Genomic DNA, 15,912 nt, shown 5'->3' on the forward strand with positions numbered 1-15,912 from the left:
GGAGCAAAGCATGTGTGAGTAAGCCTGGGAGAGCCTTTGTGATTCCAAGGCAGTATCTCCTCCTTCGATAGATGAAACTGAAGCCAAGCGGAGGAGGGCAAGCCTGGGGCAGCAGCCAGCACATGATCGTCCAGCATCCTGCCCACCCTCCAGCCCGACACCAGGCCAGGAACTCTGGAACTGATGCCTGGCCCTGGCTCTCGCCAGCTCCTTCCTCCAGCCCATGAAGAAAGAATACAGCCCTGCTGCCCACCTGTGCCCCAGCCAGGGCAGTTTTATTGGTGCCATTGGTACAAGGCCTTGGCCAATAGCCCCAAGCCTTTGCCTCCCCCTTTTCTGAGAAGGAAGCTGGATCCTTGCCCTGGCCTCCTAGGAAATAACACATTTGGTCTGATGTGGCTGCGACACACACCTGACACCCTGGGCATAGATCTGTGTGCAAGTCTGTGTCCAGCTTCAGGAAGCAGGAGAAAGTGGAGGCCAGGTTCGTGGGTGGAGCCCCAGCTAGCTGTAGAGATGTGTGGGCAAGGTGAGCAGGCCCCAGGTGTACCCCAGCTCCAGTGCCCACTGGTGTGACTGAAGCTCAGGGCTAAGGGACTGTATAATCAGAGATCCTGAGAGAGAAGCCCGAAGGCCAAAGAAGTAAGTGGAGCAGGCCAGGGCAGGCGCCCCGGGGTGGTTTCAGAGAGGGTAGTGTGGGTGCACACACACAGCCCAGGGTTGGGAGAAAATGTGCAAGGGGCCTTTGGTGAGAGGGGTTATGCCTCCCTTCCTTTCAGATCTGCATGCCTGAGCCCCTGGCCTCCTGAAGCTGAAGGAACACACCTCAGGGTGGAGTGGGGGGTAGGGGAGGCTGGGAAGGAAACTCGGCTGGAAGTGGTTTAGGCCTCAGAGCCCACATCCTGTGGGAGGGTCTGGCGAGGGGCCTGGTGTCTGTCGCAGTCCTCGGCGCCGCTGGAGTGACAGTCCTCTAGGGGCAGAGATGGTCGACGTCCTCCAGGGAGGAGGCGGCCCAGAGGCGAGGAGGTGGGGTCAGTCCTGCCGCATCCAGGATCAGGAGGCCTCGGGCGAGCGCCGGCCCCCCTCCTCCTCCATCAGCAGCAGGCGGCGCCGGCCAGCCTCATAGTCGGCCTCGTCCACGCTGACCAGCAGGCGGACGGCCTCCCGGCCCACTGCCTCGCGCAGCGCCTCAGTCAGGAACACGCCCCGCAGGGCCTGCAGCAGGGCACCGCTCAGGTAGTCACCCCAGAAGGCGTCCAGGTAGGAGAGCTCGGAGAACTTGATGTCGCACACCACGGAGCCCAGGTCCCGGGAGCGTAGCACCGCGGTGGCCTGCCCAAACACGTCCAACTGCCGTGCCAGTGCCTGGGGCCGCCGCGAGGCCACGCCCTGCTCCAAGGCTGGCCCGTGCTCACAGTACTCTGCTCGCACCCTGAGCCGGATGTCTGTGGAGGAGGAGGGACTGGTCAGGGAGGGACCGCCACCCGCCCTCCCCTCCCCACTGCGCCTCAGCGTGAGTTGCACTGCCCCGGCCCCACATCCTTCCTCCTCCTGGTAACCACACCCAAGTGTGGGTGACACCCTCACTCAGCTTTGCTCTTGTGGTCTGACCTGCTACCTCCTGACCTGGTGGCCCTGCGCTTCCCCTCACGTGCCCCACTCCAGCCTCGCCACCTCCGTGCTCCTCCCCCCAACACCCCGCAGATTCCACCTGGCTCTGGCCCTCCTGTCCTCCAGCTAGGGATGGTCTCTCCCCACTGTCTGCAGGACTTACTCTCTCATTTCCTTCAGGTTCAAACGCCGCCTTCCCAGTGATCCTACTCTGACCATCCAATCTACCACCGCCCCCAGGCCTCTGCACTTCCCAGACCCCATTCCATTTCTGCTCCATTTCCTCCCCCGGCACTTAGCATCTTCTAACCCACCCCGAGCTTTCATTCACTGTCAAGCTAATCACCTATCTGCCCCCAATGTGAGCTCCCTGAAGGGAATTTTGTTTCTTGTTCGCTTGTATAGGTAGCCCCGTGGCACGTAGTAGGTACTCAATACACATTTGTGACAGAACCAACGCATGAATGAATGGACTGGCTTTTAGGTAACCAGCCGTCCCCCTCTTCTGCCCCCAAACAGTGAGATTCATGTGGGGCCAACCATATCCCCAGCCCCCCACCCACCAGGCAGTCACCAGGCCCAGGAGACTCAAGGCCAAACTGGGCTGGCTCTACAGAAGCAGGCGCTCTCAGTTCCACAAAGGCTGCCCAGAAGGTGGGCTCTGAGCCCAGGCCTGCTGGGGGCTATTCTGCCAGGGGCGGGGAGAAGGAAACCTATACAAGGCCAGGGACAGACAGGAAAAGACTCCTGAGTTCATCATGTGTACATGGAGCACCTGGATTTTCAGCTCTGATCAATTTCCTTTCTGCTTAAGCCAGTCTGAGGTGTGTCTGTCACTTATAACCCTGCCCACATCCACCCAAATGAGGTGGCAGCTCTGGGCAGGGGGTGGGACGTGGGACTTCCAAGGCCATCCCTATAAATGTGACCTCAGGCGTATCACTTCCCCTCAGTTCAGTGGAATGACTGAACTCCCACCTGTGAATCTGACTGCTGACTACTGATACCTACTCACAACACAGGCTGCCCTGATGATCAGGTGTAAGCTGGAAATGACAAGCAGCAGAGTCATATGAACTCATTTAATCTTCAAAGGACCCTGTGAGGCAGGCCCTAGTATCCCCCCAATTTACAGATAAGGAAATGAAGCCAGATGAGGAAAAGGGGATAACAGAGGATGAGATGGTTGGATAGCATCACTTACTTCACGGACATGAGTTTGAGTAAACTCCAGGAAATGGTGAGAACAGGGAAGCCTGGCCTGCTGCAGTTCATGGGGTCGCAAAGAGTCAGACATGACTTAGCGACTGAACAACAAATGAAAGCAAGGAGAAGTGACCTGCCCAAGGTCCCACGGGCAGGGAATGGCAGCGCGTGACAGTGCGAGGATCAGAGGGCAGGGACCCTCCCAGGCCCAGACAGCAGCTTCAGGTCAGTGGAGCTGATCCCGCCCCAAGAGCCTTCAGGCACTAGCTATGTGACCTGGAATGAGTCACCACCTCTCTTGAGCCCAGGGTCTTGCCTAAACCAGAGGACAGTCCCTCCTGGAGAGGGTTGTTCAGACGACCATCCATCAGTGGGTGCTACAGAACGGCAGGCACCAGCAGCACGGATGCAGGGGCACGTTCACCCTCTTTGACAGATGAGGCTGCTGAAGCTCTGGGAGGGGAGTGTCAGGCCCCTGACTCCTTTCACCTTTCAAAGACTGTGTCAGCCGCAGAGCAGAAAGCAGCAGGCAGGTCCCCGCTTCCCCAGGCAACTTCTCAGCACCACCCACTTCCTCCTCCCACCCCAAACCCCAAATGCTTCCTCTTTCTGCCTCGAGGGAAACTCACCCTCTCTGCTCGAGGCCTAGGAAAACCTGTCCAGCCTGGACCCCCAAGACTTCCCACGACACTCAGGCCTGGCTCCCTCCATCCTAGGATCAGACAAGATCTCTGGGCCCACATCCTTGACGCCTCTGAGTATCTGACCAGGCCCTCAACAGGCATGAGCTGGGAAGCAGGGGACCAGGGGGCGGGGTGGGGTGGGCGGAGCAGCACCTGTCCAAGGCCACACGGGGGTGCTCAGCAGCAGAGGCACAGAGCCAGGTGGCGGAGAATGACAGACCTTGAGGCGAGTCCCGGCTCTGCCACTCTCTAGCTGTGGGGCCTTGGGCATGTGACCTCACCTCTCTGAGCCTGTTTCCCCATCTGAAAAACATAAACAAACAAGAGGTCCCTGCTGCACGACGGGGTCATGAGGATCAAATAAGGCAACGCATGAAGCATTCGACCCAGAGCCTAGGCACAGAAGGCACCCCAAAAACAGGAACTGTGATTTCGACACTCCCCTCTACCCCCATGGCCCCTGCCTAAGCCCTGTGCCTGCTCACCTGGGCCCGAGCCAATGTCCTCCCTTGTCTCCTCCTGCAATCCCAGCTCCATCCTCCATACCCTGCCCTCCAGTCACAAGGGAAGTGCTCCCAGCACAAGCCTTACTCACAGAATGAGCTGGCCATCTCCTCTGCCCAGAATGCCCGTCACCCACCAAGGCCTGGCTCACCGGCAGCCTGGGGCCTGCAGCCGCCCAGGTGAACCGCCCCCCAGCTGGCATTTCTCCTCAGCACAGCTGGCTACTAGACATGTGGGAAAGCCTATCTGTTCACACAGAGCCCAACGGGCACGGTTGGGGTGGAAGGAGGACTGGACCAGGGGGGACCCGCACATCCCATTCATTCTTCCATTTAACAGACATTTACTAAGTGCCAGGAGCGCTGGGGAGACACAAGTGGGACTGTAAGACCTGTGAGCCGCAACCAAGGAGCACTCTGTGCGGGTCACACTCTGCGTGCTGTGCTTTGGTCAGTCATGTCTGACTCTTCACGACCCCATGGACTGTAGCCCGCCAGCCTCCTCGGTCCATGAAATTTTCCAGGCAAGAATACTGCAGCAGATTGCCATTTCTACTCCAAGGGATCTTCCCAACCCAGGGATCAAACCCGCATCTCTTGCATCTCCTGCACTGCCTGGCGGATTCTTTACCACTGTGCCACCTGGGAAGCCCACCGCACACACGTGACACTCAGTACTTACTGCACCAAGTACTCATTCACACCTGCTGACCCTTTTGATGATGCCTGCAACCTTATGAGGCTGTGCTGCTGTCCCCTTTTGTAGACGAGGAAACTCAGGCAGAGAGGGTGAGTCACCTGCCCCAGGCCACACAGGCAGGAAATGGCAGAGCTGGAATTCCAACCTAGATGCTTGCCTCCAGAGCCCAAGCTCTCAACTATCCCTAAACTGTGTGCTGCCTCTCACACAACCATACACAGAAGTCTATAATTAAAAGACATTCCAAGGGTCAGGAGAGAAAAGTATAGAGTGCGAGTTGTAATTTAGATCAGAATGATCAGAGACCACCTCTCCAGGAAATGACATTGGAAATGCAACGTGAAGGAGGACAAGGAGGTCGAGGCAAACAAGCAGTGAAAAGAGAACAGCGGCTTTCCCAGAAGAGAGATCAGTGTTTGTGAAAGCCCAGAGGCAGAGCATGAACTTGGGGCATTCATAGGCCGGGGGACAGAACGGGCGGATCACGCTGGAAAAGGGTACAAGGGGACACCTGGAGGGGCCGGGCTGACTGCGCCCTGGTAGGCTGGGGAGGCGGGAAGTCTGGGGTCTTCCGAGCTGACCGCACATCTCCGCACCTTGGTGGCCTCCTCCATAAAACCACCTCACCCCAGCACCTGTTCTCATGGGGCCACTGTGAGGATGACAAGGCTGGATGCAGGTAAAGGGCAGACTGAGGTCAGTGCCTGGCAGGTAATGAGCCCTCTGCAAGCAGCAGGAAGGAAGTGGCCTCAGGACACCAAGAAGCAGGGGGGTCAGGAACAGAGCCAGGGAGCACTGGGGGAAGGCCAGAGGGTAGCTGAATAGTTTCCTCGGGCCAGGAACATGGAGCTTTTGCCTGCGGTCCCTCTCCACAGGTAGGAAACGCTGCCTGCCCCCAGGGTGGAGGGCGGGGCCAGGTTTTCTTAGAGAAGAGAGCTGCTCCTGCCTCCTGCACTCAACTGGGCACCAGCACCCGCTTGGCTCCCCTACCCCACACCGCATCAGTCTCTCTTCAGGGGCAAAATGGGCCCCAGAAGGGAATGGGAGGGGCTTTCCAGTGGGGAATCGGGGAACATTTGAGGGACACAGGCCCCGGGAGAGCAGGTAAGCCACCGTGCGTGCCAGACCGTGTGCTGCATATGGCTGGAGCCCAGAGACGACTCTCACTCAGGTCCCCCCTCCAGGAGTTAGTAACAGGAAAAGCTGGGGACCAACAGGATGGGTACCCAGGGGAGAGCAGCCGGGACAGACTCTGTCCCCCAACGCCAGCACCTCCTCTGGACAACAGCCCGCCCTACCCCGGCTCCAGGTTCTTCCCCAAGGCATAGGCAGAAGTCCTTCAACTTTCCTGAACTAATGGACAGGGAGGAACTGTGGGGACACAGGCCACTGAAGTGAACTTGGGAAAAAAAAGAGACTTTCCTGGCGGTCCAGTGGTTAGGGCTCCACGCGTTCACTACTGAGGGCGGGGGGTTTGATCCCTGGTCAGGGAACTAAGATCCTGCAAGCCGCACAGCACAGCCAAAATTTAAAAAAAAAAAAAAAAATCAAACCAGAATCTGATCAGGCCTCTCCAGGCCCAACTATCAATTTTTAGGAAAAACAGACAACAGAGGTACATGGTCAGTCAATCCTATCGCAGAATGTAGTTGGCAAAATCCAATCTTTGGGAAACACAACCACACAACTACCTTCAACAAATACAATGCAAGGCGGGTGGGGGAGGAACAAGACAGGGGGTGGGGGTGGGGGGTGGTGGTGGTGCGTGGGCAGGGTGGATCCGATAGATTAGGAGAGACTCAAGAGCACCAATATTTAGAATAATTAAACATTTAGGCACTGAGAAGACATTTAAGAGTAAGAAGTTACTGGGTTTTCCTTTGTGAGTTTTTTTTTGGCCGGGGGGAAGGCAGGGGGCAGATGCTGAGCTGTGCAGGTTGCAGGATCTTAGTTTCCTGACCAGGGATTGAACCTGGGCCACTGCAGGGAAAGCGCCAAGTCTGAGTCCTAACCACTGGACCACCAGGGAACTCAATTCATATCTTCTCGAGATACACAGTGAAAAACCTACCCCTGAAACTACAGGACACCTGGAACTGACTCCAAAACAACGTGGCTAATGAAACCATGGCCTGACAGTGGCAGAGGCTGGGTGCTGGGGAGCCCAGGGTCGAGGTTCTTAATGCTAGTCTGTCTGCTTCTGTTTCTTATCCAGAAACAGATGAGGGGATGGGCAAACAGACTGGGGGCAGGGGGAAGTGGAAGCAAAGCTCAGCCTGTCATTCAAGCCCTCCGATTGCTTCCCATCATTTAAAAGACGCAAAGGCCTGGCCTGAGGCTCACTGGCTCTGCAGGACAGGCCCCTGGTCACTCTCCTGCCCTGGCCTCCTTACCGCCCCCGCACTCCCCCTGCTCCAGGCTCGCCAGCTTCCGCTCCACCACTGACATGTCCCTGCTCAGGTCTCAGCTCCCGCTGTCTCTTCAACCTGAAACACCCTTCCTCGGCCATCCACACCCACCTGCCTCTCTCCCTGTCTTCTGAGAGGCATTCCTAGACCACCCTACCCTGAAAATCCATCTAGAACTGCATTTCCCATCATTCTCTATGCCCTGTCCCTGCTGGTTTCTCTCCACAGCTGACATCGTCAGTCTCTCTCTTCCTTCTCTTAGCTTTCTCCTCCCACCAGAATACAAGCCCCGTGAGGGCAGGGCCTCCCGTCCCGTCTATGGGATGTGAGCACATAGTCAGTGCTCTATAAACGCGTGTGACAACCAAATGAACAAACCCAGGCTTTTGCCCAGCCTGTCCGCTCCACATGATGGTGGACGGTATCTCTACCTCAGGGGCCATCTTGAGGACTCAAGGTCTGGAGTAGCACGCTCAGCACAGAGCACAGTGGACGAGGGATGAGGAAACTCAGAGGTCCCGTGGCTGAGTCCAGGATCCCCCAGGGCCCATTCCTCACACTCTGGGGCCCTCAGGAGTTCACTTTGGTTCTATCCCTCAGCGGAGTGCCGTTGACTGGAGGCTCCAACCCCACGGGTGGCACAGGTGAGGAGGGGGGCCCCCCTTCCTCAGGTCTGGAGGGCCTCCTTCCAACCCCAAGACTAAGCCATCTCCATTTTCAGGGGAGAAAACCTGGGCCCTACAGGGGAGAGCCTCACGCCGGCCCCACCCTGCCTGGTGAGTCAGCAGTCAGACCTGCTCACTCATCCCCTACATCAGGAACCGGTCACACCCAGGTTAACCACCTCCCCACCCTCAGTCAAGACGCTGAAGCCTCCACCAGCAAGACCGCTCCCTGGCCTCAGCTTGGCCTGCTCCCCAGGGAGGCAGAGGCTCTCCGGGCCCCCCAGCCACGGGGTGGCCCTAATTACCACCTGACTAGGGAAGAGTCACAACCAAGCAGCCACCCCCTCACGTGGGGGCCCTCTGGGGTCACGGCTGGTTCTGCTGGTCTGCTCCTCCTGACAGCACCCAGGACAGGTATCTGCAGCCTCGGCTACGGGGTGGCTTTGGTGCCCAGGGCCTGGGGGGCCGAACTGGGCACCGAGAGGAGGCAGAGCATGCGCTCCTGAGGGGTGGAGGCTCTGCAGGTGAGGAGGAAGGCCTCCCGCCCCCACTGGAGGCTGAGGTCTCCTGGGGAATGCAGAGTGCTGCCACTCCCCCTCAATCTTCCCACTTGTGATCCCATCCCCACCCAGTCCAGCCTGAGCCTCTCACTAGCTGATACCCTGTGACCGAGCCTTGTCCCACTCAGAAGGGGTACCAGAGCAGCGTGTGGAAGTGTGAGAGAGTGAGTCCTCTCCTCACAACCAGTGAGAACTTCTCATGGGAAGGTCTTCATGAGTCTGCACAGCGGAGTCCCCTACCCCACCCAACCCAACAAGTCTGCAGGTCCAGTCAGCTCTATGGTTTATTTCCATAGGTTCACCTCCTTCTCGCCTCTCCAATGCCACTACCCCAGGCCAGACCTCAGCCCCATCCGTGTTAGACTTGAAGCCACTCCACTCAGGTCCCTGCTTCCCCTTTGTTGCCTGTATTTCCCAGGTACCTGGCAGAGCATGTGCCTGTCCAGCAGTGTTCTAAACACTGTGCAAATTCTAACTCATTCACTGATTTTCTAGATGGAATCAGAGTTCACCTTACTGCCACACTAAAAGAAAAACTCCCTTGGAAAGACTTGACTTCTAGTATAAAATCTAACTCCCATCTGCCCTGAGGCCTGCCAAGCCCAACCTCTCAGGCTCTGCTTGGCTCTTCCAATAAAAAATGAAAATGAAGGTAAGGGATTGTCAGGAAAGGCCTCCTGGAGAAGGCTACACACAACATAATCCTTCAACTATGGGTGGGAGGTAGACCACCAAGATGGCTACAGAAAGGGCAAGAATTCTGCTGTGCTGAACAGGTGCCCGAGCCGCTGCCCACCCCCTGGGTGTCAGACAGGGGGGTGCTTCACCCGCCTCCAGTTCTACACTGTACATGCACTCCCCGAGGCACACACCAACACCTACCACAGGTCACTTTGCCTTCTGAGGTGGGCCGGGCTGGCTCCTGCTGCTGCTGGGGAGTGGTGGTAGCCCCCCTCCGCCGCCGTCTGGCACCACCACTGGGACGGCCCCGACTCCGCCGCTGTCGCTTAGTTGGGGGAGAACCTGAGGAGAGAAAGATGAGGTAGGCTGAGGACCAGATGACAGGTGGAGCATCAAGATGGGAGCCCAAGGAAGCGCTCAAGTCTGGACTCTGGGCTGGGGGACCCTGGGTGAGCCCCTCTGCTTCCTGGGCCAGAAGATGGAGAGTACAGACAAGTAAGCATCATGTAGGACAGGTGAGCACACCCCACCTGGCAGTTCCACCCTCAGGTGTGACTCTAGAGAAACCCTGACTACTCACACCAGGAAACAGGCAGGACAACAGCTGCGGGAGCCTGGAGCTCTGTTTATAGTTTCTAACCATGCAAACCTGAAAACAATGTAAATGTCTGACAAAAAGTGCACAGGGGAGTTTCCAAATAGATTGCTGAGTGAAAGAAAGCAAGTAGCTACAGTTTGCTACATTCTATATAAAAAAAGAGAGGAAACAAGATGTATACATTTTTTGCTATTTCTGCAAGATGAAACACTATAAGTCTATAGGGGAAATGAAATTGATTATCTACTGGGAGGGAAAGAGACAACAAAAGAAATGATACTTCTAAGAACATATTTTCTGCATATTTTAGATTTGACTTTGGAATCCTGTAACTGTTTTATGACATACTCAAAAAAATAAGGAGGCAAAATAGAGCATAAAATTAAACAGAAACAAATGAATCTACACATATATAGAATAAGTAACACACAACAGGAGAAAAGGATTTTAAGTAACTAGGAAGAACATTGTGACCATAAACTCTTAGTAGGATATACTCTGAAAACAAAAATCACACAAAAAAATCTTATGTTTCATTCAATAGACATGGTTAGCACTTTTTAAGTTTGAAATTGTTTTATTATTGTTGTAAAATGAAGCAAATAAGTCCATGTCTTAATGTTACCAAGACTTTCAGACTAAGATAAAAATGTCCTTGTAAGGACTTCCCTGGCAGTCCAGTGGTTAGGACTCTGTGATTTCACTGCCAATGATGCAGGTTCAATTCCTAGTCAGGGAACTAAAATCCCCACAAGCCAGCTCAGTGCAGTCAGGAAAACAAACTAAAAAAAAAAGGTCCTTGTAATGTTAATTTTGAACTGAAAATACTAACATGAATTTGTATTTAAAGGCACAGTTTCTAGTTTGGTTCACTGTAAGAGCCTAGAAACAATGCACCTACTCAGCCCCTGAATCTTGGTCTCTAAATACCACTGCCTCTAAGAGAAACCAGGCTTCTGGAAACAGCTGATTCCAGGGCTGGGGAAGGAAAATACAAGGGAACCCAGGACATCCTGCAGTCCTACCTACAAACCAAGAAGCACTCAAAGAACGAAGCAGAAACACCAAAAAGACACAGGAGCTAGCCAATTTGAACATCAGGAAGAATAACTGATTCTAACACTTTAAACACACAAGTATATATGAGTCCATGGTGACACTCCTCACTTGAAAAAGAGAGGGAGGGATGGATGGAAGCAAAGAGAAAAGTTAAAACTCCTTTTGAGAAAATGCCAGATAACAGACACAGGAGAGAATCAGAAAATCATCACCGTGAGAACACCAGTACAACAACTGGTTCAGGCAAAGATTTCCAACGGCTGCTAAACCCACTGGGGATGCTGCTGGGGAACAGGATGGGTAAAAATGTCATCCCACAGATTATCTACTAACCACGAAGGGAAAAATACCTCTGTACTAAGGGCAAATATACCAGATAACCAGGTAAACAAACTTGCTCGCTCACAAAAGGAAAACCAGGTCTCCTCACGTGCTCCAACGTGAAGCTGACGGCATCAACCAAGGAACATCCTGGCCAAATCCACATAACCTGAATCTAACCAACTCTCTAAACACCATTCCCAAAATACAGAGGACAGAGGTATAAGTTAAAAGATACTCTCAGGAAATTATCAGACACATCCAGAAACAATCAGGACACTAAAAAACAAGTGGCCTGGTCAATGTCATGAGGAAATAAAGAAAAAGCTACCCGGTGGCAGGGGGTGGGGGTTCTATAGTAGAGATTAAGGTGACTAACAACTGAGTGCACAACAACACATCTGTCAGTGGATCCTGAAAGTCCAGACAGTATGGAGAAGATCTGAGACAGGCTCATTAGGATACCAGAGGATTAGTGCTCATGCCCTTTCTCAGGTATGATAATGGTCTTGAAGTGGTATCAGACAATCTCCTGATTCTCAGGAGATGCCTGCTAATTTAGGGGTAAAGTGTCCTGATGCCTATAATTTACTTTCAAAGAGTTCAATAAAAAACCACAGAGTTACATACACACACACACACAAAACAAAACTGGCAAAACATTAAAATTACTGAATCAAGGTGAAAGATATGAACAAGTTCACTGTACTAATCTTTCAACTTCTCTGTGTATTTGAAATTACATTTGAATGATTAAAAACTTGGGAGAGGGGAGGAGAATAGATAAATTCACTGCCATGGCAATGTAACAAAACCAGTTAGAAACCCAATGTGAATAAATCTCAGGAACACATCCAATAAATACAGCCATGTGAAGGATAACACCTACAAGGTGATGCCATTTAAACGACAAAAAACCGTAAGAGACAACTGCACAGGTTACTTTTGGACCCAGGTCTTTGCAGCAATAAACACACAAACCCACACACAAACACAAAGGAAAATGAGACAGAATTGGGACTTCCCTGTTGGTCCGGTGGCAAGCAATCCACCTGACAATGCAGGGGACACTGCTTCGACCCCTGATCTGGGACGATCCCATGGGCCTTGAGGCAACTGAGCCCATGCACCACAACTATTGAGACTGTGCTCTAGAGCCCACAAGCTGCAACTACGGAGACCATCTGCGCAACTACTGAAGCCCGTGCACCCTAGAGTCCATGCTCTGCAACAAGAAACCACTGCAGTGAGAAGCCTGCACACCCCAATTAGAGCAGTCTGCACTTGCCACAACTAGAGAAGGCCCGAGTACAGCAATGAAGACCAAGCACAGCCAAAAATAAAATGAATATATACATTTAAAAGAGAAACAGGCAAAATCACCCCTCAGGCTCCTTTCTTGATGGGTCAGGATAAGGTAGGTTCATGAGGGTTCAGAAGGGCCAGTGAGGGACACGCACCTGTCTCCCACTGACCCTGCTCAGCATTTGAAGAACTGCTTGACTGGCGACGGCGACGGCAGCTGCCCTCCATCCTCCGTGAAGAAGAACTGGACAAGCCATAGCTGTAGCGCTCTGGAGACACTAGGGATGGGGCAGGGGATGGAAAAAAGTATTTGAAACCTCCAGCCTCTCCCAGGCCCAGCCTCCAATTCTCACCCCTCCCCCCAAAGATGAAAGCCTGCCCCACAGGGTGCCTGAGTTCCCCAGAGGTCAAAGCCCAGACAGTCACTCCTCCTCAAACACCTCCAGCCCAGTAACTGCTCCGTGCCTCCCAGGATAGCAGACTCATCACCTCCTGGGGCCACCCAATCCATGTCTATAGCAGCACCAACTGTCAGAGCTATTCTGTAAGCTGAGTTATGGTCAGGATTCAGGCAACGCTGCCTACGCGCTCCCAACCACCCCTGGGTCTCCCTGAGGCCCTAAGGAGTAGGCAGGCCCCTGCAAGCTCCCCAAATCTTCTCTTCCAGAGCCTGACCTCCAGACACATTTTTCCCAAAATGCTGTCAGTTCTGCCTTAAGGTTACCCTTCTCCTGGTTATCCAAACCCTAGACAGGGAAGTTCACAAACGCCCTCCCCAAACTAGCCACAGCACCTCCAGTAACCCAGCCAAGGGCTCAACAGCTCACAGCCTCAGCACACAAGGGGCTCCTCACCTGCTCGGGACTGCTCTAGGAGTCCTTCCCTTACAAGGGTTAAGGGCATTAACTCTGGAGACAAACTAGCAGGATCTGAATTCCAGCTGTGTTATCTGCAAGCTCCTGTGTTACACGGCTTCTCAACTACTCTCTGCCCTTATTTCCATCTCTGCTCCTGCCACATTGGCCTCAGATAGTGCCAAACTCAGTCCCACCTCAGGACTAGACAGTCTGTCTTTCCCTATTCCTAGAATGTTTTCCTCTTGAGATCTAGACACTCGGGCAGTACAGCAGCCTCAGTTCAAACGTCACCTTCTCGGAAAGGACTTAACTGGTTATAAAAACTTAAGGGGGCGGCGTTTCACTCTGAAACACTCCACAGTTCCTACTCTCTCTGCTCCACTCTTCTGCTTCAGTCTTTCCATAACCACATCTAAAAGTAAATCATTCAAATAAAATTATCTTCATAGACTAAAATAACAGTAATAATAAGTCATTCATCTGTCTCATAGTCTGATATCGTTTAGTAGCTGCTCACCTCCAACTCTTGTGCGACCCCATGGACTGTGGCCCTCCAGGCTTCTCTGTCCATGGGATTCCCCAGGCAAGAATACTGGAGTGGGTTGCCATTTCCTTCTTCAGAGGATATTCCTGACCCAGGGATTGAACCCGTGTCTCCTGCATTGGCAGGCGGATACTTTATCACAGAGCCACTAGGGAAGCCCTCTATAGTATGATACCCCCACTAAATGAAAACCTCAGGGATCAAACATTTTGTCAGTCTCATCAAGCTGTACCTCCTGTTCCCTATTTCCCAGAGACACACAGGATTCAACTGTTATATGTGGGCAAGCTGCTTAACTTCTCTGAACCTACTGTGCTTTCCCTGTACAGTGGGGACACTGACGGGACTTCCACTTAGGATTACTGGGGTGGGGGTGGGGAGTCATAAGGTGATAGTACACATGAAGAAGGACTTACTGCTATGCCCGGCATGAAGTAAGCCCTCCGTAAACAGTGGCCACAAACATCACTACTGACGTGGCCAAATTTCACAAGCTCACCCCTCCCAAAGCCATGCCTCCTCCCTCTCGTGTTTCTCATTGATACCCTGGGAGGAGGAAAAGTGCGATGAGACACATACTGTCTGATATGGCTCTCTTCGTATCAGGCACTGGGGAGGCCCCCGAAAGCAAGGCCCTCTCCCCAGCGGAAGTCGGTCGCCCTCCCATTCCACCATACCTGGCCGACGCCGCTTGCGCGCCAGGTGCGGCAGCAAGTCGTGGCGGGACAGTAGGCGCAGGAGTTGCCCCAGCAGCCTCAGGTTGCTCTCGTCGCACTGCCCGCGGCGCTCCAGCTCCAGCAGCAGCTCCAGGCCACTGCGGGCGCGGGCCAGGCCGCCGGGGGCACCCGGGACCTCGTCCAGCAGGAAGGCTAGCAGCTCCAGCTCGCACTCGGTCAGCTGCCCGCCCACCACCTCGAACATACGGTGAAGCGATAGCATCCCGTAGTAGTCCAGACACTCATCCTCCTCCCAGCTCGGGGCCGGGGTCGACCCGGTCAGCGCCATACCCGGGGGAGCGGGGCAGAACAAGCTCAGAACCAGGGCCTAGAACCCACACAGCGAGCAGGAGGCAGCGGTCAGCGACGCGGGGACCCAGACCTCAACCCCTGCCAGTGCGTGTCCCCAGCCGCGTCCAGCCGGGCAGGGCCACCCTCAGTCCCAGCCCTTGGAGCCTCCCCTCTCTGCCACAAGAGAATGGTATCGCCCGAGGTCCCCTAGTAACAGGTCCAGACTCCAGACCCCGCTCATCCTCCTACCACTCGGACTGGCCAGACCCGAGGGCCCCTCCCTAGGTGGTATGTTCCGAACAAGCCTCCCAACACAGCAAGTGACTCGGTCCGAACAAGCCTGGGGGCCCGACGCGGGGCACCCCGCCAATCGCCCTTTGTGAGCAATACTGTCCGGACATGCTCCTTGGCTCCGTCCAGAGGTACTGTCCGATCGGCCATACAGGTCAGCCTAAGTGGTACCGCCCGAAAGTGACCCTCTGTCCCCTACAATGAGACCGACCAAAGCCGCCCTTCGCCCCACACAGGTGGCGCTGTCCGAATCCGACCCTCTTGCCCTGGAAGGGCGGTACCTCCCTCTCCCCAGCACCCAGGTGGTCCCGTCTACCCGCCACTAGTCGCTTGTAGGCCTCTCTATAGCCTTACCGAATTCCGGCGTCTCACGACTCCCAGGCGACGGCCGCAGCCACTTGTTTTGGATCTTTCTGGCACCTTCTCTATTATTACGCCTGCGTCACCTCGCCCCTCCTCCTTCGCCCAACTCGCGCAGGTGCGACCGCCACGCCCCTTAAGCGCAAGCGCAGAGCTTCCAGGCCCCTCCCCTGGGTCCGCCCCCAACCGTAGTGTCTGGCAGGCCTGTGCTGCGCCTGCGCAGAGCGAAAGTGGCGCCGCAACTGGGCTGGAGTTGGTGGTACCCTTTTGCAGGGTCGACTCGAGCTACAGTGTCCTTGTTGCCCCACATCCCGACCTGCTGAAACTACTCATGTCATGGACTACAACCCCCTCCTAATCACGACCTAGAAGCCCACGTTACCACTGTTTTCACCTGCCCGTGGCAAAGGACCATAATCACGATCGTCCTGGCTCTGGGTAGTGCCAAGACTCCTTATGATCAGGACTTGGACTTCCCTCCATTAGACTGCCCCTTACTTCTACTGGCAACCTATACCCCATCTGTGCCATCTCGTGATCCTGACTGGAATCC

At 54.5% G+C, this 15,912-nt stretch overlaps 1 protein-coding gene across 1 annotated transcript; it reads right to left on the bottom strand.

Annotated features, from left to right (window-relative positions):
* Positions 1-243: 243 nt before the first annotated feature.
* Positions 244-15,487, bottom strand: DEDD2 (death effector domain containing 2). Its single transcript, XM_005908977.2, has 5 exons — positions 15,354-15,487; positions 14,379-14,745; positions 12,456-12,578; positions 9,219-9,359; positions 244-1,445 (listed from the first exon to the last, which is right to left on the bottom strand). Exons 2-5 carry the CDS (start codon positions 14,704-14,706, stop codon positions 1,054-1,056), a joined length of 984 nt encoding a protein of 327 aa, XP_005909039.1. The 5' UTR covers positions 14,707-14,745; positions 15,354-15,487; the 3' UTR covers positions 244-1,053.
* Between the last annotated feature and the right edge of the window lie 425 nt (positions 15,488-15,912).

Source organism: Bos mutus, chromosome 18 (genome assembly GCF_027580195.1).
Source record: "Bos mutus isolate GX-2022 chromosome 18, NWIPB_WYAK_1.1, whole genome shotgun sequence".
NCBI classification, from domain to species: Eukaryota; Metazoa; Chordata; class Mammalia; order Artiodactyla; family Bovidae; genus Bos; species Bos mutus.

Coding starts and splice junctions, on each gene's coding strand:
- DEDD2 (XM_005908977.2), bottom strand. CDS start 14,706: ATGGCGCTGACCGGGTCGACCCCGGCCCCGAGCTGGGAGGAGGATGAG. Junction 12,579..14,378: donor GCGCAAGCGGCGTCGGCCAG/GTATGGTGGAAT, acceptor CCCCATCCCTAG/TGTCTCCAGAGCGCTACAGC. Junction 9,360..12,455: donor GCAGGGTCAGTGGGAGACAG/GTGCGTGTCCCT, acceptor TTCTCTCCTCAG/GTTCTCCCCCAACTAAGCGA.